This window comes from Pleurodeles waltl, chromosome 8 (genome assembly GCF_031143425.1).
Source record: "Pleurodeles waltl isolate 20211129_DDA chromosome 8, aPleWal1.hap1.20221129, whole genome shotgun sequence".
Taxonomy (NCBI): domain Eukaryota; kingdom Metazoa; phylum Chordata; class Amphibia; order Caudata; family Salamandridae; genus Pleurodeles; species Pleurodeles waltl.
In genome coordinates this window covers 1,519,731,007-1,519,757,493 of record NC_090447.1, presented here as the reverse complement: position 1 = coordinate 1,519,757,493, position 26,487 = coordinate 1,519,731,007, and the positions used below count along the sequence as shown (strand labels likewise).

Genomic DNA, 26,487 nt, shown 5'->3' with positions numbered 1-26,487 from the left:
TGGTACCGCCCCGGAAAAGCTGGCGGATTGGCGGGTTGTGATGAGTCGGCGGTACATTGTCTTCTGCCTGTCTGTTGGCGGTTTCTGCTGTGGTGTTTGTTGCTACCGCCGTGTTAAAGTGGTTGTATGTGTTGGTGTTTTTCGCTGTAGTCGTGATCCCATTTTTTTTACCGCCGGCCTGTTGGCGGTATTACTGCTGCTTTAACACCGACTGCAATGGTTGTAATGAGGGCCTAAGTACGTATCCATCCACTTCAAGTTGTTGTTGAAGTTTATAACATCCTCCATATCACAAGGATGAGAAGACACTGCCTTATATTTGTAATCTCGTGCAGGAAACTAGCATAGTTCGTGTGACTGGTCTTCACCAGAGCATGCCTCTGAGTGTCAGTTGTGTATAAATAATATTTGGTTCCCAGCTGATGCAATAGGATTGTAAGAGGACACGTTTACACATTAATCATGGATGGATGGATGGATGGATGGATGGATGGAGGGAGGGCAGAGACCTATGGAACACCACAGGTTGGTGATTTAGACTCTGAAAGGAAAGGGGACATTGTGAGCTGTTGAGATCTATTGGTAATTAAGGATCAAAACCATTGAACAACAGTTCCAGTAAAATCAGCTTTTTCAAGAGTGGAAAATAATAGTTATTATTCATGATTGTGGCAAATATGATTTATATAGGTGTTTTTCCTTGTTCTATGTAGAAATTGGCATGGTAGAGGGACACAAAAAATGTAAGTTGGGTTCCCTTTGACATCAGGTAACTTTTGTTGACCATCAGTTACACATTGCCTACAGATTCCTAAAAGAAGATATAACCTAACCATGTAACATTGCATGTGCAGTTCATATGATGCTGAACATTGTGTGTTGCCTTTCCTTTTAAATGAGATCTAATGGCTAAAGTTTGTGCTGGCTTTCAGCAATGAATTAGAAAAATCAGTCCGACAGTAAGGCAACATCTATTTTTCGCTAAATCCTTTCAGCTGAGAATAGTCTTGCTTTACATAAAACTAATTGGCAAAGGCAACATTTATTTGTATCCTGCAAGTAAAACTCTGGTACATTTTGGAGAAACATGGATATTACACTTTATTTATTGTGACCTATAAGAAGCATCCATTACAGCACATTTACAACAATTTGATGTGGGCAGAGACGCAAAACTTTACAGGACTTTTAGTTATTAAGTAGTTTACATCATGGACCCAGTCATACATCAATGTATTAGCTATCTACGTTTCCTATACAGTTGATAATTCTCCCACTGTAGCTAATGCTCCTTTTAGAACTCTGCTTTATTCCAATGACACTGTCAATGTCTCTAAATACCCTGTAAATCTGTCTAACCCACTTAGGAGGTTTACCCGGGAGGGTGGGTCGTGGTGGTGATTGTGGTGGGGGGGTAGCATGTCCAAAATGGTGGCCAAAGCAGCTGCAAGCCGTTGAGCTCCTTGCGGTGCCAGAGATTGAATCCTGCCTAATACGCGCATTGCCTGGCCCACCCATGCAAAATGACTGCCTGGTGCTCGGAGAGGTGAGTGACAGCTGGGTGCAGCCCGCGGCAACACTATGTTGGGCCAGGGGCTTACACCGCCTGCGTGGCTGAGTCCAGTGGAGTCAACTGGGGTTGAGATGAGCCTCAAGCCGAAGCATTGGGTGCTGCGAGTGAGTGATGTCCCCAGCTTTCGGCCACAGTAGCAGCGACGTTTGAGGTCCTGCAACAGTTGGTTGTAGTCTGGCGGCAGGAAGGCAGAGCAGCAAGCGGTGGGTCGCATTGTACCCAGTAGCTGCTGGAGTGTCTGGAGCTGCTGGCAGTGTCCTGCGTGGGCCCAACGCCTTTGTGGTGCCTGGACTGAGGGGCAGGTCTGCAGACTTCAGTGGCGGGTGATTCTGGTGCTGGAGGCAGCTACAGCCGAGGGTAATATAGAAGAACTTGAGGCCTGGGCCCTATAGGCCCAGCTGTCGCGTGCTGCACAGGCCTCGGACCCACTGTAGTGCAATCTCCCCCCAACTGTAGTGAAGAGGGTGTGTGGTTGCTCCGTGCTGGTGGTGATGAGTTTGGCCCTCCTGCCCCTCCCAGCCCTCTAAGTCTGGTGCACTCTTTCCTCCCAGCACGCTACTTCTCCGTGTTCCTTGGGGTGCCACAAGGGCTGTGGGACAGCTAGTAGTTTGGACAGGGAGTAGGTGTCCTATCTGCTCTGGGCGCAATACATACCCTGCCCTGGGCACCTACATTTACCCTGGACTGCTGGGGTCCTAATGTACCTGCCTTGCCTGTGTAGCCGTGCAAGAGTGCTTCCTACCCTCTGCAAAGCCCTGTGGGATGCTGGTGTGGCTCCTGTGCATCACTCCCTTTGTCCCATACGTCGATGCAGATTTGACTTCTGCCCATGGACCTCTTGAAGTTGCAATCTCCATCCGAGGATGTGGAACGCCACTGTTGGTGCAACAATATCCCTCTTCTGGGTATCCCTGAACTATCTGAGGGCCCCAACATGGAGTTCTTTCTGGAGGACTGGCTGTTGGATACAGTGCTGGAGGGCCGCCTTCCCAAGTTGTTCTTTATTGAAAGGGCACACCGCGTCCCCTGACGCCTGGCTTGGACCCTCACCTAGTGATTGCTTGACTGTTGCACTATAGGAACAAAGATCTTATTTTGCAGCTCTTCCCAACCAAGAGTCCATGGCTTTGCTAGGGGGCTGTCATTACGGCTTATCCCAGCTACACAGGGGAGGTCCAGCAATGTCAAAACTACTACATGGCAGTAAAGTGCGCACACCTGGCTTGAAGTATGCCTTGCTCTTCCCAGCCGCAATGCGTGTGGTGGATGGTGACGTGATTCACTTCTTTAAAAATTCAGAGAGGGTGCTGGGCATGGCTACTGCAGAAACCCCCCACCCCAGAGGACGTGGGTACTGCGCTAGAAGTGGTGCAGGGGGCGCTTCTCACACGCGGCGTTCTCGACAGCCAGGTGGTTGCCCCATGATGCAGCAGATGGCAGAGGAATGGGCGCAGGTGGTGTTGGAGGTATTCCACCATAGCCAAAACCTTTTTGCAGGGTTGGACTCTGATCAGGGGCCAGAATCGAACGCTGCAACACATACATCAGGCAACTTGCTCCAGTTTGGGCGGAGCCTCACTCCCAGACTTGGCAGTGATATCCTTGCCTGTTGCTCCTTTGTGCATTTTGGTTGCTGGTGCTCTTTATGTGGGGGTGGGGGCACCTGCTGTTGGGGGGAGTTGCCTTGATTGAGCGTGTGGCCTACTTGGTTACCACTGGGTCCTGCTGATGAACTGAGGCAGTGATACCTCTCACACCCGAAGGAGTCGGGATGCCTTTTTCCACAGGGCTTACCTTTTCATGTGTTATTGTTTATTATTTGACATGGGATGTGCAAAGAGACATGCTGGGGTAGGACCTCCATTGGGGCTGTGTTAATACAGTTTGTTTATGGTGCATTATGCAGAGCTTTAATTCCAGACACTGCCCTCCCTCATGTTTGAGCAGGCAGTACATGGGTGTCCGGCCCAACACTGCCACGCAGACGAGGGTACTGCATCCCCAATTGGTGGGGCGATGGGGAGACCCCAGATGGCTCCTCTGAAGTTTGCTATCAGGATATTTTGCAGTGCCCTCCTGCCCACACACATACCCCTCCGTACTTTTTTTGACATGGAACATCCGAGGTATGGACACTCCCCGTAAGTGACATGCGGTATAGGCAAAGCTCAGACTCCACCTCATTCAGATTGCATGCCTCCAGGAGACACACTTGACTGCGGCGGAACTGGCAAAGCTGTGTAAGAGGTGTGGGGGGGGGGGGGACAGTCTGATATATGGCACCTGCTATTCCGTATATGCCAGAGGTACGCTTATGTGTCTGGCACTGGTGATCCCCCCCCCCCCCCAACCCCCCCCACCCAATCAGGTAATTACTAGCAAAATGGTCCCAGAGGGATGTTATGTTAAACTTGAAGCGTGGCTGGATGGTAGCTCCTTGAATGTTACCTCTCTCTATGCACCCAACACTGACTTATGTGGTCGGGGGGGATTTCAGTTGTGTCTTGGACATGGATGAGGACCGCTCGAATCCTCCGCACCGCGGAGCTGCCTGTGTGGCAGCTTCAAGCTCTTTTCGGTGGTGGGTGAGAAATATGAAGGTTCAAGATTTGTGGCAGGCGAGGAATCTGACAGGTAGTGAGTACTCTATTTACTCCTCGGCGCACCAGCTCATACTCGCTTAGACATGTTTATCTATCTGTACTGGTGAGCTGGTGGCAAAGGTCACTGATATGGAATACGAGGCCCACACTGTCTCGGCCACACCCCCTCAAGCTGACTTTGTACTTGGGGAAGCATAGGGCCAAGATCCCCACGTGGAGACTTCGGCCGGAAACACTCCAAAATGCACCCTTCCGGGATATAGCTGGTACTCAAATGTGGATTTTTTTTTTTGCGGATGAAGGGTCGACCCAACAGGTTGTTCCAGCAGGTAGAATGGGAGCCCTTAAATGTTGTGACCAGGGGAAAAGGCATAGCTAGTTTGTGGGGAGGTGAGCAGACCCTACAGACTGATATCTCCGCTTCCTCCTTCCTCCCTCCTTTCTCCTTCTTCTTTTTTCTTCTTCTTTCTTCTTCTTTTTTTTCTTCTTGTTTCCTCCTCTTCTTCTTCTTTTTTTTCTTTTCATTGGCCATGGTTAAGACTGGCGGGATCATATCTGATCGATTCCTCATTGGCAAGGTACCTGCCAGGGTTACCCACTGTCCCGCTTGCTCTTCGCGCAGGCCAAGGAGTCCCTCTCATCTTTACTTCAAACCTAGGCTGCTGCGTGGGGGATTCGGGCACGTGATCTGCTTATATCCTGATGATGCTCTGGTGTATTTATGGGACACAGCGGTGACCTTGCCTGTGCTTGAGAACTTGAGCGCTTTTGGGAGTTTTTCGAGCCTTCATGTTAATTGGCCCAAGTCCTGCCTGTTCCCCTGAGGTGTTTGCTGCCCGTCTGGCTCCTGGCTCCTGGAAGTTCCCCCCTCTCGGCTCGGCGGGCAATATGACTCTTTTAAATATTTGGGGGTGCAGGTGTACCATGAGGAGACTTGCCTTGCAGGAGGGTAACCTGGGCAAGATGCTGAGAACTATTCTGTCCAGCATAATCCGCAGAATTTAACAAAAAATGTGTTGCTAAAAACGTGGAAACAGGGGTTTTGGCCAGCGTGGAGACCAGGCAACATGCATCTGCTCTGAGCCCCGTTTGCTGCTCCCCTTGCCCCCTAAAAGCACAGTGGATCCTCAGTGGTGAGACCCCCCTGGTGGTGTCCCAGGGCCCATGAATGGTAGGCGTGGCCCGACGGGCGTTTAGCCACGCATCAGAGTCCTGTCAAATTAGGGTGGCCTTGCTTGATCTGAAGATACAGAAGGCCATCTTGCAGCTGCATTGCGTCTTCCAGTTGCGCTGCAGGAGGACTCGCTGCCATCCCCTCCCCATGCTTGAAGTACAGAGGAGCCCTCTCCTGCTGCGGCCATACATGACAAGCAGAAAATCATTCAAGGCACCCCCCCTCAGTGAAGGCCCCTTGAGAGATACGCACATTGGGGCCTGCCTGCCGGTGAGAGCGACCTTGTGGGCCTACGGCCGCCGCATGGGATTTGGGCCTGCAAGTGAAGTGTTCCTGCAGAGGTTGGAGGCTCCTCAGCTATGCTTGGGGAATGGGAACTTTGGCCCTTGTTTTGCTTGCCGACGGTGACCCATCCCAGCACCAGCAGCCTGCGAGAGCACAAAGGCTTTCCCCCTTTGCCCTCTTCTTTCGGTACCTGGGGAGATCTGCGATTTTGGACTGGTCTTTGAGGCACCTGACAACATGGAGCGACCTGTCTGGAGGAGCTCTACAGTAGTGAGTACCTGATTGAAGGGTAATGAGTGCCTCCTTATGCCACAAAGGCCAAGAGGGATTTCATGCGAGGAGGTTGGACTGGTCCACAACACAGCCACACCAGGAGTTGGAGCGAGAGGTGGCTGGGGCCCCTTGCGCCCTGCGACTTAACCCTGACTGTTGGAGAACTTAAGGCGGCATATTAAACCCCATCTTTAAGGGGGTGGCGGTCATCGGTTCGAGGGGCCTGACAGGCTTTTGTGTTGCCTCTACTCACCCACCTGCAGTGAGAGAACATTGGCAGACCTGGCAAACTCCTATCCTTTGCTGCCCACAATGCGTCCAATAGGGCCACGTCCGCTCATCCCTTATTTATTAAGGACATGTTGCAGAAAGCAGACACTCCTCGTCCACTGGGTGAGGCCCGATCAGCTGTGATTCATGATCGGGCGAAGGGCTACAATTCTCATCCCGGAAACCAAGGAGGAAATTCAGCTGTTAGTTGAGTTCTGCAAAGATATCGTCTCACTTTGCCTCGACTTCACTAGAGCCATTACCGATTTGGACCAGTCCTATGCCAAACAGGCTCCTGTCTGACTATAGTTGAAACTACTGTGGCGTAACATATGCAAGACAACGTGGATCGAACAACGCGCATTAAAAAACTTGAAAAGAGCTATGAACTACTCAAAAATAAAATCGACAACCTGGAAAACTGCTCGAGGAGAAGCAGCGTGTGCAACCTAAGAATAACTGGAACAATCCTACAGGTGGATCTCGAGGCCCACATCCAGGCTCTCTTTGCCCATCTCCTCCAGTTCCTGGATGACCGCACTCTGAGAGTGTTCTCCCCATCCCAGCAGCAAAAGAATCTACCGCCAGATACCTCACTCGAGTCCACCACTTTCAACTGAAGAAAGAGATGATGCAGGCAACTAGGCAACAGGAACCAATTGTCTTTAAGGAGCACCATCTCCATTTACCAGGACGTTTTGGTTTATGCCTTAGCTCGCCTCAAAGCGTTTAAAGATGCAACACAGTATCTACAGGCCCACAAAATCTCCTACTGATGAGGTTTTCCACTTTGCCTCTGTTTTAAGTTCCAGGAAAAAAGAGGAGCGTTGCCCGGATGCAAACATTTCTTGGAATGCCTCCTTCCCCGGACACAGAGTACTCTCGAGACCTGCATGATATAGTGATGGTGGATTGGATGGGAGGTTGGTGCTTTCAAACAACGAGATTGACCAAAAAAGAAGGCATGAAAACAGAAATGGCAATCGAGAAACAAATAGAGACAAGAAAGACAAGCCTCTTTAAACGGTGAGACCCCTGCCTGAACCTCCTAGGTGTCGCCTTGGGGATGGCTGCATGTGTGTTTTCCAGGGCTGTGAGGAGGCAGCAGTAGTTTTCACACTGACCTTTAATCCACACTACTACTATGTGACAGTGCATAAGTGAGGAGCATGCACTTCAACGAGAGCTAGCCCCCTTACCTCTTGAATTCATGGCATGCCAGTATTTGCTCTCTGTATTTCATGTATGTTGTGGCTGGAATGCCGGGCCTCATGTTTTACGATGTCTGGACGAGGCGCCTCAATTGTTCCGTATTCAACCCATGATTTGTTTTTAGTTGTTCCTCTTGTTTTTCTTACATTTCCTACACACTTGAGTGATAACATGGGGTACACATCACACCCTTCCAAGGTGAGGGGATCACATTACCCACCTGGCCGTGAAGTCCCTACATTTCATTACTCTGAACGTACAGGGCTCAACACACCAATTAAACGTAGGGTTCTAACGAATTTGCTGCATCGACATGAAGTGGATGTCACCTGCATTCAGAAAAGTCCTTTTTACTCTTGATAGCGTTCAGAGGGACAGGTAGGGTTGTGTGGTGGACATTTGAGGGAACCTAAGGAAGACCCTCGTGACAATTTTCTCGATCTATGAGCCCAACGTTGAGAAGGAGGCTTTTTAAGCAGAACCTTTTCCAAAAATCTCCTTTGGCCGGGAAGACATTCTACTGGGCGGAGATCACAATGTCTCCGTTAATCCTACGTACGATTGCTCGAACCCCTGGCAGGGAGAACCCCTTCCACCCTGGGCCCTCTCCCAAGGCCTCCTCGACCTTTCGCTGATGTTTAGCAGCACCATCATCACTGTGAACGTGATAACATGTTCTATTCCAACGTCCATATGACATACTCTTGTGTTTAATTTCTGGCCTCCCGATCACTTTTCCCTGGCCCCATTGACCCCTCAATTGAGGTTAAGGTCTTGGCCGACCATGCACCCGTACGGCTGGATGAGTTCTGTCGCTCCACAGCCTCTGTTTCCGAAGCCCTGAATCAAGAATGAGATCACCTTTCGAGATCCAACTCTTCGTGATCGCACAAAAGATACAATTGATCACTATTTCAATCAAAATGCACATAGGATGTCACTCATGCCGCCTTCTGGGATGCATCAAAGGCGATTTTTAGGGGAGAACACCCATCCCATACAGTGGCCTTTGAAAGAGCAGCCAAGCTTCGCAAACAGGAACTCGAAACTAAGCTGCACCAAACTGAGGCTAGGCATGAGGAAGGGGGCTCGCGGAAGACCCTAAGGGACCTTTGGTGTATCGGGTGGGTTAGAGCATTTGCTAATGAAAGATGCAGCTAAAAAGCTCATTTACATTGGCCAAAAATATTATAAGCGAGGGGACAAGGCGGATTGCCTCTTAGCCCAAAAAATACGTATACGATCCATGCGTAATTACATCTCTGAAATCCGAGACGAGGAGGGGGCACCTACACCGGGATGCCTGACATTGTTGCAGTCTTCCATACATATTATTCGGCACTGTAACAAGTCCAACACGTCGACGAACAGTACCAAGATGACTACCTTCAGGACCATTTGCCTCCTGATCAGAGGGAGGAATTGCAATTGCTAGAGGACGACATCAGTCTGGCCGAGGGCAGGGTGGCGTTTAGTAATCTCCGTACATGCAAGGCTCCTGGCCCAGACTGGTTTCCAGACATTTTTTTACAAAGACTTTGCATGCCTGCTGGCCGAATCCATGGCTCGGTGTTTACTTCTTAACATCGGGTACAGTCACAACTCGATGTTGCAATCTCACCTTACGCTACTCTTGAAGCCTCCAACGTGCTGCTCGTCATACTGCCCTATCAGACTTTTAAATTGAGATGTTTAAATGTTCATGTCCATTCTCGTGACATGGGTTCATAGCACCTCACCAGTGTAGTTTTATTTGGAACAGACAGGCCAATGATAATATTTGCTTGGCCCTAGCCCTCATGCAAGTAGCCGAACAACACCATCAGCCTATGGCGCTCCTCTCCCTCGACACTAAGAAGGCATTTGACAGGGTCGATTGGACATACCTGTCAAGGGCCTTGGATAAAACTCATATGGGCCCAAAGATGATGGCCTACATACACGCCAACTTCAAGAAGCCTGCTGGCAAACTAAAAATGAATGCTTCCCTATCGCCCACTGTCACTCTCAGAAGAGGGACTCGGTAGGGATGCCCCCTGTCCCCCTCGATTTTTGCCTTAACTAGGGGGCCCTTTGTGGCAAAGATCCAGCGTAACCCTGATATCCATGGCATGCGAATAGGCAACAGGGAGCACAAATTAGCCCTCTTCGTGGATGATATCCTGTGTTGTAAACAAAACCCGGAGTCCTCTATACCTACGCTTATAAGAGAGTTAGACATGTTTGCTCGGGCATCCGGCTTCAAAATTAACCTTTCCAAATCTTGGGGCATGGGAGTGTCAGACCCAGAGGATAGCCTCCGGAATCCCATCTTGAGAGAGGGTTTCTAATGGTCTGTTTCAACTATTACGCACCTCGGGATACAGCTTCCCACCCACACAGAGGCCCTCTATGATAGCAACCTGCCTCCTCTGCTTGTGGTTCTTTTCAAAGACCTGTACTGCTGGGGCAATCTGTAGATCTCTTGGCTGGCACGTCTAAATTGCCTTAAGATGAACTTTTTACCTCGCCTATTAGACTTCCACCAGACTCTTCCCCATCACCAAATTCAAATCAACCCAAATGCAGATATGCAACAAAATGCTTCTCTTTGTTTGGGGAGGGAAGTCACCTCGTGGGGTCCGGGCAACCATTAGTGAAGGTAGAGCTTAGGGTTTTTCTGACATTTCAACATACATCCTGGCGGCTCAGCTTCGCCTCACATTGGACTGGAACGATGATCCAGATCTACAGCCTTGAGTACAGGTCGAGCAGGCATTTTTCTAGACCCCACTGAATGGCCTCCTGTGGCTTCCCAAAACAGTGAGGGCTCAAAACCCACCACCACTCCCATTGATATCCACCTTATTAGCAGAAGGTACAGGGGAGGCAGCACTTTCTGTTATATCCATTTTCTCTTACCCCGTTGACACCTAATGAGGTTTTTCCACCAGGTATCGCCCATCCTGGCTCTTTTTGCTGGGCTCAAGGGCTGTCCCCCAAACTGAGGAACTTCTATGACGATGGGAAGATGCAGACAAACAATAACTTGAGTGAGAAGTTCTCCTTGCCCAGGGGAGATACATATAAGGTTGGACAGGCGCTTGATTAGGATGGGCGGCCTGCTGGTCGCTAGGCTTTGCAACAGGAGACATCCATAGAAACCTTGTACCTTTTTAATGTAAAACATTAGGGCATATCCCTGCTGTATCGCTATGTGCTTAATCTGACCTGGCCCAAGAAACATGCCAGTATGAAGCAATGGGCAAGTAAGCTAAATGCAGACATCACTGACAACACCTGGGGAGAGCGATTTGGCAAAGGGCTTCCACATCCTCTATATGTCTCTGCTATAAGGAAAACTCCTATAAACTACCTACCCGATGGTATTTGATGCCTGTGCGTCTGCACAAAATGTTCGGAAGCCCAGACCTTTGCTGGAAGGTGTGCTGGGAAAGGGGAACCATTTTACACACATGGTGGACGTGTCCTCAAATTCAGACATTTTGGGATGAGATCCTGCTCACGATCACCAACGTTACTTTGTCCCGAGACCCCCTGATGATCCTTCTGGGTGACCCGGGGCAACATAGAAACCTCCCCTTGTCCCCTTCCCAAGGGCGATTCCTTTCCCACCTATTACTGGCAGCACGGCTTTGTACTGCACAGATGTGGAAGCGGGCTCAGGTCCCTCCGCTAGATTTATGGTGGGGAAAGGTATGGAACCTAAACGCCATGGAGAAGCTCACGGCCGCACTACGAGACAGGGTGGCTAAATTTAGGTACGAATACGTACACCTTACCATGTCTAAAACGCTGAGGGCCTCAGATATATGGGAACAACTCCCCTCCCCCTCCAATCAGATGGCGATCCATAATGCTTTGAACTCCTTCTGAGACTTATTTCGTCACGTTGTTGGGGTGCCCTGCTGTAGGACTGTCCCCTCCTCCCACACAAGCACTATAAATTGTGGGTCTCATTTACTTAACTTCTGCGGCCTCCAGGATTCACGATGTGGGGGGATGGTGAAGATACAGATGTTACAGGAGCGCTATAGATCTTTCCCTGTTTGATTGGACGGTAAACGCCCAGGGAGGGATGTGTAATAGTCCTCCTGCTTTTTGCTCTTCTCCGATATTGCTGAAAATGATGTAAAGTGTGTCTTGTTAATTTTTCAAGTAAATGCTAAATAAAGATGATTTAAAAAAATGTGGAGACGTGTTCCTGCGCAGTGGAAGGCCCTTCACAAAGGCTGACTGGTCACTTTTCAGTTGATTATTGCTGTATTTGGATACTAATAAGGTGAAATATTTGCTTGGACAGTGCTAATGTGTAAAAATGGCAAAATAGTGAAGTAACACTATCTCAAAATATGCTGTATTATGCCACATAATTTGCCTTTTCTTAGTCAACCCTACCATAAAATTTAGTCCTTCCCTTCCGCATAATTCTAGTGGCCCTGTTCCTGGGCAAAAATACCTGGTAAAGGAAACTTTGGACCTTCTGATACTCAAGTATTCCCAGCTCAAAATAAGTTGGTCCTAGTTAAGGGCCAAGGTGCTAAGGTTTTGTTCCTTAATTTTGTGTAGGAATTTTACCTTTAGCACGATTTACTGCAAGGTGGTGTTCCAGTGACACAACTTCCCCAGAAGACTGAAATTGCATTTTTACAATTGTTACCATTTTACATCAATTCGAGATGTTTGTTATTTCAGAGTTTGGTTTGATGACGGTTGAAGAGCTTAGTACCTGAATGTCCACTATTAAATCTGATTTGCCATCTGATCTTTGTCTCCCGTGGATATTGGCTGTGGCCAAAGATCTTTTGGTCCTGTATCGTCTAGAAATTTGCAATAGGTCTCTCATATGTTCAAAAGTTCCCATCTGCTGGAAACATTCTTTTATTGTTTCTCTTCTCATGGAACCTGCAATAGTTCCAAATGTTCTGTCTAATTTTAAACATATCTCTTTACTATAGTTTTAAACCAAGTTAATAGTAACACTTAAATTATCAGTTGTTTTAATACTTGGAAGATACACTTTGGTTTCAGGGCACTTTATAGTACAAAGACATGCTGTTAGTCATGGATCTTAAAACCATTTTAGACCAGATTTTAGCCGCTTTGGTCCTAATCGATCTCTCTGCAATTTCTTATACAATGCTTATTGAGACCTTATGAATCGCGATGTATGTGGTCCGGCTTTCCGACGGATTAAATAGTTTCTTACTGAGAGGTCAAACTATGTAGTCCTATCCCTCTTTTACTTAAGTGAATTAAATTTTCCTTGTTAGGTGTTCCTAAGGGATCGCTCCTCAGTCCTACTTTGTTTAACAAACATATCCCCGCTCTGGCTGCTTTGATCAGATCCTATGGCTTCTGCACTCACTGTGTCCTCTGCTGATGATACGCAGATTATCTCAATTTTTGACAACTCTGGGGAAACAGAGCCATTTTGCTGCTTGCATGATGGCAGTAACAGAGTGGATGAATTGTATTTTTTTTTCAACTAAACTTTAGCAAGGCAGACATTTTTAAATCTAATTGTACTCCAACTGGTGGACCAATGAAGTGGGACCTATTCCCACTCCGGCTGCTTGCACTAGGAACCTGGGAGTGCTGGTTGACTCCAGCCAATCCTTCACCCCACAGATCACAGCAGTGGCTTCTAAATGTTTTGGTCTTCTGTGGTGTATTAGTAAAGGTCTTCCCTTCTTTCCTATAGATGTACAAACAACGGTTGTCCAAGCTTTAATCACCGCCTGCTTGCACTACAATAATGCTTTATACCTGCGTCTTCCCCCCTTTTCGTATCAACAGCTACAAGTTGTTCAGAATGCTGCTGAAGTGATTTTCAATCTCTCACATAGGATGTCAGTCAAATAGTTCCCTCCTACTTAACACAGGATCCCGGTTAAGCAAAGATGTACCTTTAAGACTCTATGTTTGATTTACAGAGCTATTAAAAGGGAAGGTCCTGTCTGTCTCAGAAGAAAGGTGGGTTTGCACAAGCCTGAACCTGCCCTGCACACTTCTCGCACTAACCTCATGCAGGCCTCTTGGATCTGGAAAAGTTGTGTTGATCCTCTTCTTATATTGGTGTAAACATGTGCAACCTAGTCCCTCTGTCTTTCAGACTTGCACCAACTTATGTATCCTCCAGGAAGAGCCTGGCTATTTAAATATACTCAATTCCTACCTGGCTTACTCTTGTTTTCCAGCACCATGACGTCCCTCTTTGGGGTAACAGTTTGCACTCTTCAAGTCAAGTTTTATTCATTCACATTTTACAGAGGGGAGTTTGCAATACCATTCACCTGGGAGGAAAGGCAAAATAAACCTACATTCCAGGTGTCAGTCTGCTCACCGCCTGGAATGAGGGGGCAGCAGCCACTCTCAACTGTGGATGGCTGCACTTTGTGGGTGCATCTCATGGGCCTCACAGCCATGTGATCTGCTGGTGAGCATAACAAAAAGCCACTAGCACCTTTAGTGAACTCAAAGATTGTGATGTCTGCTGCAGAAGAAAATGTGGAGCAGGTCTGGAAGATGGAACATCGCCACACTGCTCTGATTCCGTAACCAAAGCTAGGGTCTTTGGGCAAAACATATACTTTATATTGCATGTAATGTAGCAAGAGGCACTCACTCTGCCCTCTTCTACCCATGGTACCTTATCCCCACTACACCAACCTAGCCATGCCTAGATCTTCTGCTAGTGGTTTTGTGCACCATCACAACGTAGGCCCGGTGCATACTATGGGCCAGATGTAGCAAAGGTTTTTACCCATTCTGTGTCTATGGGAAAAAGTGTTCGTACATATGGCCCTTAGTGCCGATATTTGTTTTATAGAGTGCAAACCTAGCTTGAGAGCAACAGAGCGCTGAATAGGTGGCATGGACCCCAGGAGGATGCAATCCAGGGGGCAGGGGGCAACTTCATGGGTATATGTATGCATTGCTGGGGGCATTATCCCTTCCCTTTATCATCAGCTCTTATTCCTGTATTAGTATTGCAGTTTTATGATTTAATATTATGAGCATTTTGTTCACATGATTTTTTACTTTTCATTATTCAGGGTACAATTCAGAGACAGGAAATTTGTCTGAGAAAGAGTTCAGTACGTGCTCAATGAAGAAACACCAAAGATTCCTCAGGAGTAAAAGATGTTTGACTAGTACCGAGTGTAAAAAGAGATTTCACAAGGCGGTACTTCCTGTGGCGCATCAAAGCATCAGCCCAAAACTGGACACTTTCCTCTGCACTGGGAGTGAAAAGAGCTCTACTGAACTGCCTCGTCGTACAGGAGGGAGGTCATTTTACTGCTCTGTGTGTTTGAAGGGCTTTACTCGAAGGCAAAATCTTCTAAGACATGAAATGATCCACACGGGAGAGAAGCAATATCATTGTACAGAATGCCAAAAGAGCTTTAGTTTAAAGCAAAACCTTTTCATGCATTTAAGAACACATACAGGAGAAAGGCCTTATCACTGTTCTGAGTGTGGCAAAAGCTTTACTCAGCAGCAAACTCTTGTAAACCATCAAAGAATACACACCGGCGAAAGGCCCTATCACTGCACTGAGTGTGAGAAAAGCTTTGCTCAGCAGCAAACTCTTCTAAACCATCAGAGAATACACACAGGAGAAAAGCCCTATCTCTGTGCAGTGTGTGAAAAAAGCTTTACTCAACAACAAACTCTACTAAAGCATAAAAAAAAACATGTAGGAAAATCCCTTTCACTGTAATTGGTGTACAAAAAGCTGCCAAGCCAAGATCATTAAACACCACACACGAGAGAAGCCCTTCCATTGGTCTGAATGCAAAGGAGTTTTACTTAAAAGATAAATCTTTGAACTGAAAAAACATGGGAGAGATTCTCATTCATTGAACTGTGTGTAAGGAGGGCTTTAATGAAAAATATGAATCTAACCCACAAACATATATACAGGAGAGGTACTTTTATTGATCTGAGTGTGATAAGCTAGCCTGTAAAGACATATCGTCTAGGACACCAAAGGGATCACACAGTAGAAAGGGCAGATCATTGCTTGGAGTGTGAGAAGGGCTTCACTCACAAACAGCATTTATTCCTTGAGAGAGCCCCAAGGGGTGTGAGACACTAGTACTGCCCTGAGTGTGAGAAGATTTTTAGTAGAAAGGCACATCTTCAACTGCACCACTTGAAACACAGGAGTGAGGATAGACAACTGAACTGAATGTTTTATCCTAACTCCAAAGCTGAATCTTCCAATGCACAAAGGAATCTACACTGGAGTGATAGCTGTTCACTGCACCGAATGTGGGGTGAGGCTCAACACCAAGGTCTTCTTTCTCCAGTATCTAGGAATCCACATGTGGAGAGGCCATTTCACTGCACTGTCATAAGTACTTTACACTGAAGCCCTATCTTTAACATCATGAATGTATTGTGACAGGAATTAGGCTCTTCCTCTTCGCGAAGGCACCCACTAAGCGTCCTGCAGACGTGACGGAACCACATGAAAACATATCCCAGACAGAAACGTGGATTGAAATATGCGAAAGTTTTACAAATACAAGTGTATGCAAACACCTTAAAACATAAGAAAATCCTCCATCCGAAAAGCAGGTGAGAAATCATTGACACTCAAATTACATAAAACAACATTCACTTTTTTAAAGGTGGGATTTCAGGGAAATGAACATGTGCACATAAAGACATCGTCACAAACTCAAAACAGAAAAAAAAAAACAGTTTATAGTGCCAACACAGATTGTTTTATGTTGCCATAACGCTTGCCATTCTGTTATCGGCATAGTACAGTTTGTGTGTTTTAAATACAGTCATTTGCCATACGCCAAGCACATATCCCCAGACAACCCTGAAATGTATGAAGAAGCACTAATTTCTGACACATGCCCCATGTGTTTTGAAGTCGCGAGGGCCTGGTACCCCGGCATTCAAGAAATACTAATCCCTGTGGAATTTGCACTGCTGGTGCAGAGTGACCAATGCATGTCCCTTGCAACTGCTTAAAAGACCTATGTAATGTACACCTGGACACCAGCAACACACCAGGTGAGATCAGGTGAACGCTGAGGGTCACAAGCGCAGTATACATTAGTACTCACACACTCTTTCAAGCAGCATCCCGGAGGCACACTCAGGACTCATTTACTGTGACTACAAGAATCCCTGACACCCTCGCACTCGGCATACATATTTAAATTAATTTTCTAAACAATCGTAGTGCTGCAGAACACTTTTCACATGGCAAGAAATCTGTGTTCACAAAAGGTGTCTTGTAAAAAGTACTCCATGCCCTCTCAGATTATCCACATCCCAATCCATACATCCCGCCCACTGGCGGCCTTATCCTGTTTCCACCTTGTAGGAAGTTGGCTCTGTATATACTATTTCAAAGTAAGAAATAGTGTGCACAGAGTCCAAGGGTTCCCCTTAGAGGTAAGATAATGGCAAAAATAGATAATTCTAATGCTCTATTTTGTGGTAGTGTGGTCGAGCAGTAGGCTTATCAGAGGGTAGTGTTAAGCATTTGTTGTACACACACAGGCCATAAATGAGGAACACACACTCAAAGACTTACTCCAGGCCAATAGGTTTTTATATTGAAAAATATATTTTCTTAGTATATTTTGGGAACCACAGGTTCAAGATTTACAAGTAATATTTTAAATGAAAGGTATTTCACTTAGGTACTCTAGGAACTTTGAATAATCACAATATCATGTACAGTCTTTGTAAAAATGGCAATAAGCTATTTTAAAAGTGGACACTGCGAAAATCAACAGTTCCTGGGGGAGGTAAGTAAAGGTTAAGTTTGCAGGTAAGTAAAACACAAGTCTCAAAGTTGGGTTCAAGGTAGCACACCGTTGGGGGTTCAAGGCAATCCCAAAGTTATCACACCAGCAGCTCAGGGCCGGTCAGGTGCAGAGGTCAAAGAGGTGCCCAAAACACATAGGCTTCAATGGAGAACAGGGGTGCCCCGGTTCCAGTCTGCCAGCAGGTAAGTACCTGCGTCCTTGGGGGGCAGACCAGGGGGGTTTTGTAGGGCACCGGGGGGGACACAAGCAGACGCAGAAAGTACACCATCAGCGGCAGAGGGACGGACGGGTGCAGTGTGCAAACAGGCGTCTGGTTTTAGATAGGAAGTAATGGAGGGACCCAGGGGTCACTTCAGCGATGCAGGCAGGCACAGGAGGGGCTCCTTGGGGTAGCCACCACCTGGGCTAGGCAGAGGGTCGCCTGGGGGTCGCTCCTGCACTGGAGTTCGGTTCCTTCAGGTCCTGGGGGCTGCGGGTGCAGTGTTGGTTCCAGGCGTCGGGTCCCTTGTTACAGGTAGTCGCGGTCAGGGGGAGCCTCTGGATTCTCTCTGCAGGCGTCGCTGTGGGGGTTCAGGGAGGTCGTCTCTGGTTACTCACGGGCTTGCAGTCGCTGGGGAGTCCTCCCTGAGGTGTTTGTTTTCCGCAGGTCGAGCCGGGGGCGTTGGGTGCAGAGTGGAAAGTCTCACGCTTCCGGCGGGAAACGTGAAGTCTTTAAAGTTGCTTCTTTGTTGCAAAGAAGTTGCAGGATTTTGAACAGAGCCGCTGTTCACAGGGGTTTCTTGGTCCTTGGGTGCAGGGCAGTCCTCTGAGGCTTCAGAGGTCGCTGGTCCCTGTTGGATGCGTCGCTGTTGCAGTTTCCTTCGAAGTTGGGGGACAGGCCGGTAGGGCTGGGGCCAAAGCAGTTGTTGTCTCTGTCTTCTCTGCAGGGCTTCAGGTCAACAGTCCTTCTTCTTGTTAAGGTTGCAGGAATCTAGTTTCCTAGGTTCTGGGGAGCCCCTAAATACTGAATTTAGGGGGTGTGTTTAGGTCTGGGAGGGTAGTAGCCAATGGCTACTGTCCTGGAGGGTGGCTACACCCTCTTTGTGCCTCCTCCCTGTGGGGGAGGTGGGCACACCCCTAATTCTATTGGGAGAATCCTCCACTCACAAGATAGAGGATTTCTAAATGTAAGGGTCACCTCAGCTCAGGACACCTTAGGGGCTGTCCTGACTGGTGGGTGGCTCCTCCTTGTTTTTCTAATTATCTCCTCCAGCCTTGCCGCCAAAAGTGTGGGCAGTGGCCGGAGGGGCGGGCATCTCCACTAGCTGGGGTGCGCTGTAACAAAAGGGGTGAGCCTTTGAGGCTCACCGCCTGGTGTTACAGTTCCTGCAGGGGGAGGTGAGAAGCACCTCCAACCAAAACAGGCTTTGTTCCTGGCCACAGAGTGACAAAGGCACTCTCCCCATATGGCCAGCAACATGTCTGGTGTGTGGCAGGCTGGCAGAAACTAGTCAGCCTACACTGGAAGTCGGGTATGTTTTAAGGGGGCATCTCTAAGATGCCCTATGGGTGTATTTTACAATACATTGCACACTGGCATCAGTGTGCATTTATTGTGCTAAGAAGTTTGATACCAAACTTCCCAGTTTTCAGTGTAGTCATTATGAAACTGTGGAGTTCGTGTTTGACAAACTCCCAGACCTAATACTCTTATGGCTACCCTGCACTTACAATGTCTAAGGTTTTGCTTAGACACTGTAGGGGCATAGTGCTCATGCACATATGCCCTCACCTGTGGTATAGTGCACCCTGCCTTAGGGCTGTAAGGCCTGCTAGAGGGGTGACTTACTATGCCACAGGCAGTGTGAGGTTGGCATGGCACTCTGAGGGGAGTGCCATGTCGACTTAGTCATTTTCTCCCCACCAGTACACACAAGCTGAGAGGCAGTGTGCATGTGCTGAGTGAGGGGTCCCTAGGGTGGCACAAGACATGCTGCAGCACTTAGAGACCTTCCCTGGCATCAGGGCCCTTGGTACAAGGGGTACCAGTTACAAGGGACTTACCTGAGTGCCAGGGTTGTGCCAATTGTGGAGACAAAGGTACAGTTTAGGGAAAGAACACTGGTGCTGGGGCCTGGTTAGCAGGGTCCCAGCACACTTTCAAGTCATAACTTAGCATCGGCAAAGGCAAAAAGTCAGGGGGTAACCATGCCAAGAAGGCATTTCCTTACGCACCTTAAACCCGACAATCCCTGTCCCCCCCCCCCCATCCCCCAATTAATTCATTGTCTTGCTGCTTTCCCCTACCTCCCTTCACATCAATGTGTGGATGTATGTGCCAAAAGGCAGCGGAGCACTGTACAGGGTCAAAGACGAGCATAATGTCAACCAGTAGTAGGAGAGGTAACTACGATGTGAACGGTTAACACATTGTGATGTAGTGGTCTTTAAAGAGGTGCATCTTCAAATCTTTCCTCTATTAGAACAGTACTGGGGCAGTCCCGGAGGATATGGGGAAGTTGTTTTAACATCAAACATTTGGAATTAAATGTATAAGTTTATTTTTCCCTATTGAAAGGGAAGCCTGGATTCTATTTATTTAAATTATATTGTGCAAGTAGGCAGTGGTGTTAGTTGTTAGCTGACTCTGGAATATTGTGCTTGATTCATGGGAAGTTCCACCTGGCATGGAAAGAATCTAGATTCTTATTGGCCTTCAGTTTAGTCACGAAAAGGCCAATGACAAGCCTGATTTTTTCCATGAGGATGTTGGTCACCCCAGGGTTCTCTGATCTGATGCTTCTATTGATGTAGACTGCTAGGTCTCCTATTTGAAAGTGCAAAATTCCAGTTGGCTTGGCAGGCTAGTTTGGTATAAACTAGCTTTTGTGTGGTGAATAAGGAATACCTCAGATTCATGTAGTGTGTAACAAGTAATTATAGTTTGCAGGAATATAATACTATTTTTATACATTAAAAAGACATATAAATATGAACAGGCTGATATTTAATTTAATCTAATTTCCTATAGAAGAAACACATGGCAATTTATGGAGTGCCCCAATAACAAGTTGACAACAATGTATTGATCTGCACAATGTACAATTACCAAAATATAGTTGATACTTAATAAGGAAATTATATTTTTGAATTTCAAGTTTATAAAATAATTTACCTAGACATCATGAAAACAAGAGGGTGCTACAAGAGAGGCTGAATAAGGACCTGTTTTCAAGATTATTGATGATCGTGATAAATGTAGCATACTAGGTGGGTATATTTTACATAAAAGGTTGAAAGTTTATTCATTTCATGACCGGAAAAGTGGCTCTTAATCAATACTATATGGTCTGTTTTTTTAAATAGTGATATCTAAGCCATTATGCCACTGTGGCCATTAAACAAGTGTGGTTGTGCAATAGGGAGCAAACCTATAAGAAGAGGGAGAAGTCACACCTCGGAGAAAGAAAAACACTTTACCCAAGTCTCTTTTAATCTGAAAATCTTTCCTATCTTCCACACAGATTCCTTTCACATGACTAACCTAACAAGCTGCCCTCTTCCTAGCAGGGATGACTTTTACCCATGGGATAATATTTTTGTTACCAAGCTCCTAAATGGTACCAGCTGAACAAGAAACAGAGGGCCAGATTTACAAGAAAGTGGCGCATCGGTCCCGATGGGCCACTTTTCTTGGGTACCCCTACCGTCACCTAACAACACCATGGTTGCACTGTATTTACAATACGGTGCACCATGGCGCACGTTAGGACAATAGCGTCAACATTTTTGTCGCTATTGTGACGCTTTGCTGCACTAGTGTCAAAAATGTTGACGCTAGTGCAGCAAAGTTCAAGAAGGCCCATGGATTACAATGGGTGCATCACTTTAACACCTGCATTGAGCAGGTATTAAAAATGACACCAAAAATGACACAGTGAAACCTTGTAGATTTCACTGCGCCATTTTTGCGGACCTCCTAATGCCGAAATGCCCCCCCTTGCATACATTATGCTTGACACAGCCATAATGTGGCGCAAGGGGTCGTAAAGTGGCCTAATGCATGTATTGCACCACTTTGTTAATATGACGCGGCGAAAATTGGCATGTTAAGCCACATTAGCGTTAAAAAAAAATTACGCTAATGTGATGCAAGGAGGCACTAGGGCCTTGTAAATCTGGTCCAGACTGTGAGACGTGCAAGGAGTATGCCATGAGAGGACAGAGAGATGAATAGTGGATTTCCTCTGTTGCTCCACCATTGTAGAATAAAATACCTGTAGGTCTGTTGGAAAAGATTAAGGAGGTTGCTACTGGATTTTATCATCTCTCTTAGGAGACACAGTTGTGGATGTTAGATACTGCCGCTATATCAATGGAAGTCTCATATAAACTACAGAATGACTATGTGCCATAATGTTTGAACATACATATGTGCAACATGTGTCGCTCTCAGTTCTGTTTTCTTCTATGAAAGTATTGACCCGTTACACATTTTATTATGATTTCTTGTGTTTCAGTGTCAGCCATCCCTGGTTGTACTTTGCACAGCGCAGTCATACCTTCTTGAGGAGTTCATAATATAAAAATGCAAAAATAAATAACTAATCATGTCCCAGTCATTCCAGATCTTACGTCATTAATGGGTAAAGCTGTATGCCTCACTTTTCCAAGCTGGATGAATACTTTTAGTTAGGCTTGTCTTATATTTAAAAGTAGAACATTGGGAGCATGACCAGATGGCGGACGTCTGATTGAAATGCTCCCACTTGGGCCTGGAATCACAGGCCCATCTGAAGATTAGTGTGCCCTATGGGGCCTGGGGAGCCTAATTGCATTGTCCTGCACCCACAAACCAACGCCCTGTCATTGGGGATGGGGTGACTTTAATGTTTTCTGCCTGATAGGACTCAGCGGGCTGGATCGGAGCCACACTGCATAGCAAATTCAAAATGGCGGTTGCCAGATCCTCAGAAATGAAATCTTGCCGTGATGGAGCTGAGAGGCAGCACAGGAGATGACAGGCACCTTAGGAAGCAAAATTGAAGACCCAGAAAAGTGAAGTGCCATTACAGAGGTGGCAAACTGTTTGTGTTCTATCGGCTATGCAGGGAAGCCCATCAAGGGACTGTTTCGTTTATCCTAGCTCAGACTAGGGCCGGCCTGTGTGGAAAATCTGCTTTGTCACCCCATAGTTTTCTCCTAGTGCTGGACACTATATTTTTGCTGACTTAAGAACTCAGTACACTTTAACCCTTTTAATCAGTAGTAAAGTGCCTGTGATACATTTTTAAACAAGGTTGAACTGGAATATTCTTAAATGGTATATTTATCTTTCCTGTAAGTCCCTAGTATATGGTACAAAATTTACCCAGCTCTTGCAGTGCTCAAAATATCTTCTTGACCACTTGCTATTGCGAGTTTTATTTGTTGAGGTAGAGCTACTTTTAGATTCCACTCGACCCTTCTGGCAAGTGGACAAAGGAACTGAGTTAGCAATTAAGATGCTTTTAAATTGTATTCTTGTCACATTTGCTCTGTTTTTAGAGACAGAGGTCAAAAGTCAGTTTGTCTTCTTGCAATGCAAATACTTCTCCTTGTGACTGCAGAGTTCCAGGATTTTTTAAGGTGAACTGTGACCTATGTGAAATGAAAGGCTTTTGGTATCAGGTTTTTCCTAACACACAACATTTATGTAACTAAGTCAACTTTACAAACATTTCAAAATATATTTCAGTAGCTGTATAAGACGATTTTTGTACTTTTGTGTAATGAAAAGAAAAAGTCAGAACACTTTACTTGGTGATGTGCAAATGATAAATGTTTTCTGAAACCCAATTTTCATAGATTATTGTTAATACACTATATAGTTTTATCAGTAAAGCAGCAAGATAGTGAGAAGTTTTTTTGACATTTCTTGGAAATTTACTGTCTGTAAATGACAGTGCGCTACCACATCATGCTTCAGTAATATATTAAAAGTGAGTGTTTAAACATAAACTGAGAAACACTCCTGCCCTGATGGCAAAGCTATTAGTTAACTAAGGGGCAAGTCATGCATGGATCATGTGTACCCTATATGTGGGCTAGATTTATTATACATGGAGTAAATTGTTAGTGTATTTGATCAAACAAAAGAGGTTTTTTGTTTACAGAAATGTGGAACTCACATATTCGAAGGTGCACTCATATGTGAGAATGAAGAAAAAGGCGACTGTAAAATACAATATTTGCTTAGCATCACACAATTTGAGACCCGTTTCCAGGTCAAGTATATTACAGTTAAGTTGAGTAGATTATTCTAGCTACTCGATCTGCAGGTCTAGTAACATTTTAAAGATTTTTCGAGGCCTGGCCTGTAAGTTAAATGCCTCTGTTGGGCTGCAGCACCTACTGTACCATCCACTACAGTGACAGTGTAAAACATGGCTTCATGCCTAGCAGTGTAGCCTTCCTAAAGCAGTGTAAAAACTGCAATTCAATATTTAATTATGTATACATCACACCTTATGTTATGTGGACCTTGTAGTGCACTGGGTGGGTGGTATGTAAAAGGAAGATATGTAGAATTTAAATATTAACATGCCCTGTGAGTGTGGCGGGCCTAGTTGTCATATGTAGACAAACAGAGTACAGATCGAAATCCAAATACTGTATCTTGGGAATGGGATTAGTTACAAAAATATTTAAATAACTAGTTTTGATAGGTATTACAATTTAAATTCAATGTTAAAGTCAGATTTGTAATAAGTATTAAGGAAAAGGTAACTTTTAGAATGTTACCTTTTTGCTGCCTGCATTTCTGAGCTTCTAAATTTGTGTTTTCTTTCCCACTTCTGCCAGCCAGTAGTTAGCATTTGATTAGGTGAGAAAAAGGTGTGAGGTGTGTGAAGTGTTTTCCTCGGAGCAAATAAGTTGACCTGGATGGGCAGAGATGACTCCTCTAAACGTCCCAGAATATGCAGGGTGGGGTTTGTGAACACCCTTTTTTAACATTATTGTGTCAATTCCAGCTTGAGTGTCAAAGCCTGCTTGATAGGTCTGCTGGATTTTCAAATATCAAACTGGAGTTGCACTTGAAAGGACGTATAACAGGATAGCAGAACATTTCTTGTGCATCCATTGTCTGGTTGATAAAGGACCTGCTTTGTTCCATTAGACTTTCATCTCTGGATTTTTACACATCGCTCTTGGACACACTTGAAAGAAATGGAAACAGGATACCAAAACACGTTGTGTGTATTCACTGGTTGCAGGAAAACCCTGCTTTGTTCTATCCGACTTCTGTGCCTGGGTTTATTGGGGGTACAGGGGCTGCTTCAAACTGGATTTTGATGTTAAATATGAGAAGACACTAGGATTACTGTAGTACACTCCTCACACACACCCACAGACCCTCAGAGCCCATGTTTAGTGTGACTGAAGACTTTAGCCATCTTGAAAATGCCCCAAGTAGGTAAGGTTGAGGCTAGGAACCTTTACTTAATTGGTTAGGGCATGCCCATGTGTCATCCCCACCCACTAGCGTGTGCCAGGCATAAATGTGGTACATCCAGGCACCCACTTCAGAGCACTCCTGGACCTGAGGAAGAACAGGAGAGGTTTAGGCCTGTTCTCTGTGACCTGAGAGGAGCCCTGAAGGACTGGACCCACTCTCTCTAATATCCAGGACAAAAAAAGTGGATTCCAATGGTCATATGGTTGATCTCCAATTCAAATTACAGGGATACAGCAAGCTACAAGAGGCCTTTCCTGCAACTGCCCAGCTGACCAGTGGCACCTCAACCTAGACTGGACCCTGTTGATGGCTTTTGCCTGATACCCAGTGAGTCTCTAATCATCGCTCATGAGATCCTGGGGGGAAGGGTGGGGTGGGGGCTTTAGTATTGTACTCCTGTGATGGATAGGGACATAAAGGACTAAAATAGAAGGGAAATTATTTGACAGATTGAACCTTGTTAGTGTATCCGACCTGCGCTCTCTCACCTTCAGAGTCAAATTGCACCTAGGCCCTGGTCTACTGCAACCTTTTACTATCACTGGCACTATATGCTGCTTGCTGCTATTTCTAATTACAGATTTAAAAATCATATTGATGGTTCCCCTTATTGGATTTTTGTCATTTTGATAGAATTGTGTTTAATAAATTGTATTCTATTTTCCTAACTGTGATTTGTATTCTTTTTTGTTGTTGACTTTATTACTGTTTTGGTGCTGCATAAATACTTTACACATTGCCTCTAAGTTGAACCTGTCTGCTCTGTGGCATTGCTACCAGAAGTTTGAGCTGGGGTGTCTTTAGTGAGCTTAATGGTTCACCCTGCAAGGGCTGTGATTATTCCTTGAGGCAAGAAGTCACTCACCCCAATTAATAATCTATTTTTTTACACACTACAATTCAGAGGTGCTGCTATCACTTTAACAAAAGCATGTGGAAGCACCCACAAAAATCCACCCTGAGCATAGAGGATGCAGCTAACCTAGAATTTGCACATGAAACAAAAGCGCTAATAGCTTAGCATTTAACAGAATCATCCACTTGGTCAGTGGAGCCTAATAACTTTTCTTCTAGCAGAGAATGAAACAGGAAGGTTAAGCAAGTGATGTAGTGCAGCATCACATCATAGATGGCCAACAGACACTAAGTAAAGCATGAATTCTGCAGTTATTGACATTGTTTCTGCACCTCTGCTTCCTCACAATCGTGCTGGGCACACATCATTTAAACAGCTTATAAATTAACTGTACTGATATTTCAAAACATATTTCAGTAGGTAGGAAAGTATGTTTTTGTAATTCTGAAGTGAGATGGGATCTGGTTTTTAGTAGGATCAAACAAATCAGAATACTTTACTTGGTGATGGCAAAGGATAAATATTTGTTGAAAGCCGATTATCATACATTATCATTTGTATGCTGCATAGTTTTATGGGTAAAACTGATAAACATTCCTGCCCCTACCCTGATGATAATGCTATTAGTGAAGTAAGAGGCAAGTCGGGGGTCCTCAACCTTTTGACTCCTGAGGACCTCCCCACCGAATCATTAATGGAAGCCGGAAATCCCCAAGCAATTTGTACAATTTAAATTTCAAACACTAAAACAGTAATTCACCAAAAAATAAACAAACAGGTACACCCCAAACAAATACTCAAATTATCAAAGATATAATTATTTCATATTAAAAAAATATGCAAAAATCAAAACATGTTAATGGGAAGGTTGGTGCTGCATCATTGCGACTAACTTTTCAATATTTGGTTTTATTTACGAAAGCTGAATCCTCAGGTCAGATTCTACATTTCCCAAGCA

The 26,487-nt window shown here is 45.7% G+C and overlaps 1 protein-coding gene across 3 annotated transcripts in view; it reads left to right on the top strand.

Annotated features, from left to right (window-relative positions):
- Nucleotides 1–25,331, top strand: part of LOC138248869 (zinc finger protein 436-like) — a 150,402-nt gene extending 125,071 nt beyond the window's left edge. For 2 of the 3 annotated variants that reach the window (XM_069202831.1, XM_069202832.1), the window contains exon 9: nucleotides 14,449–25,331. In XM_069202831.1, coding sequence (XP_069058932.1) covers nucleotides 14,449–15,116 — 668 coding nt within the window. In that variant the 3' untranslated portion in view covers nucleotides 15,117–25,331. The remainder of the gene's footprint in view (nucleotides 1–14,448) is intronic. The other variant, XM_069202833.1, reaches the window with a different exon arrangement.
- The last annotated feature ends 1,156 nt before the right edge of the window (nucleotides 25,332–26,487 follow it).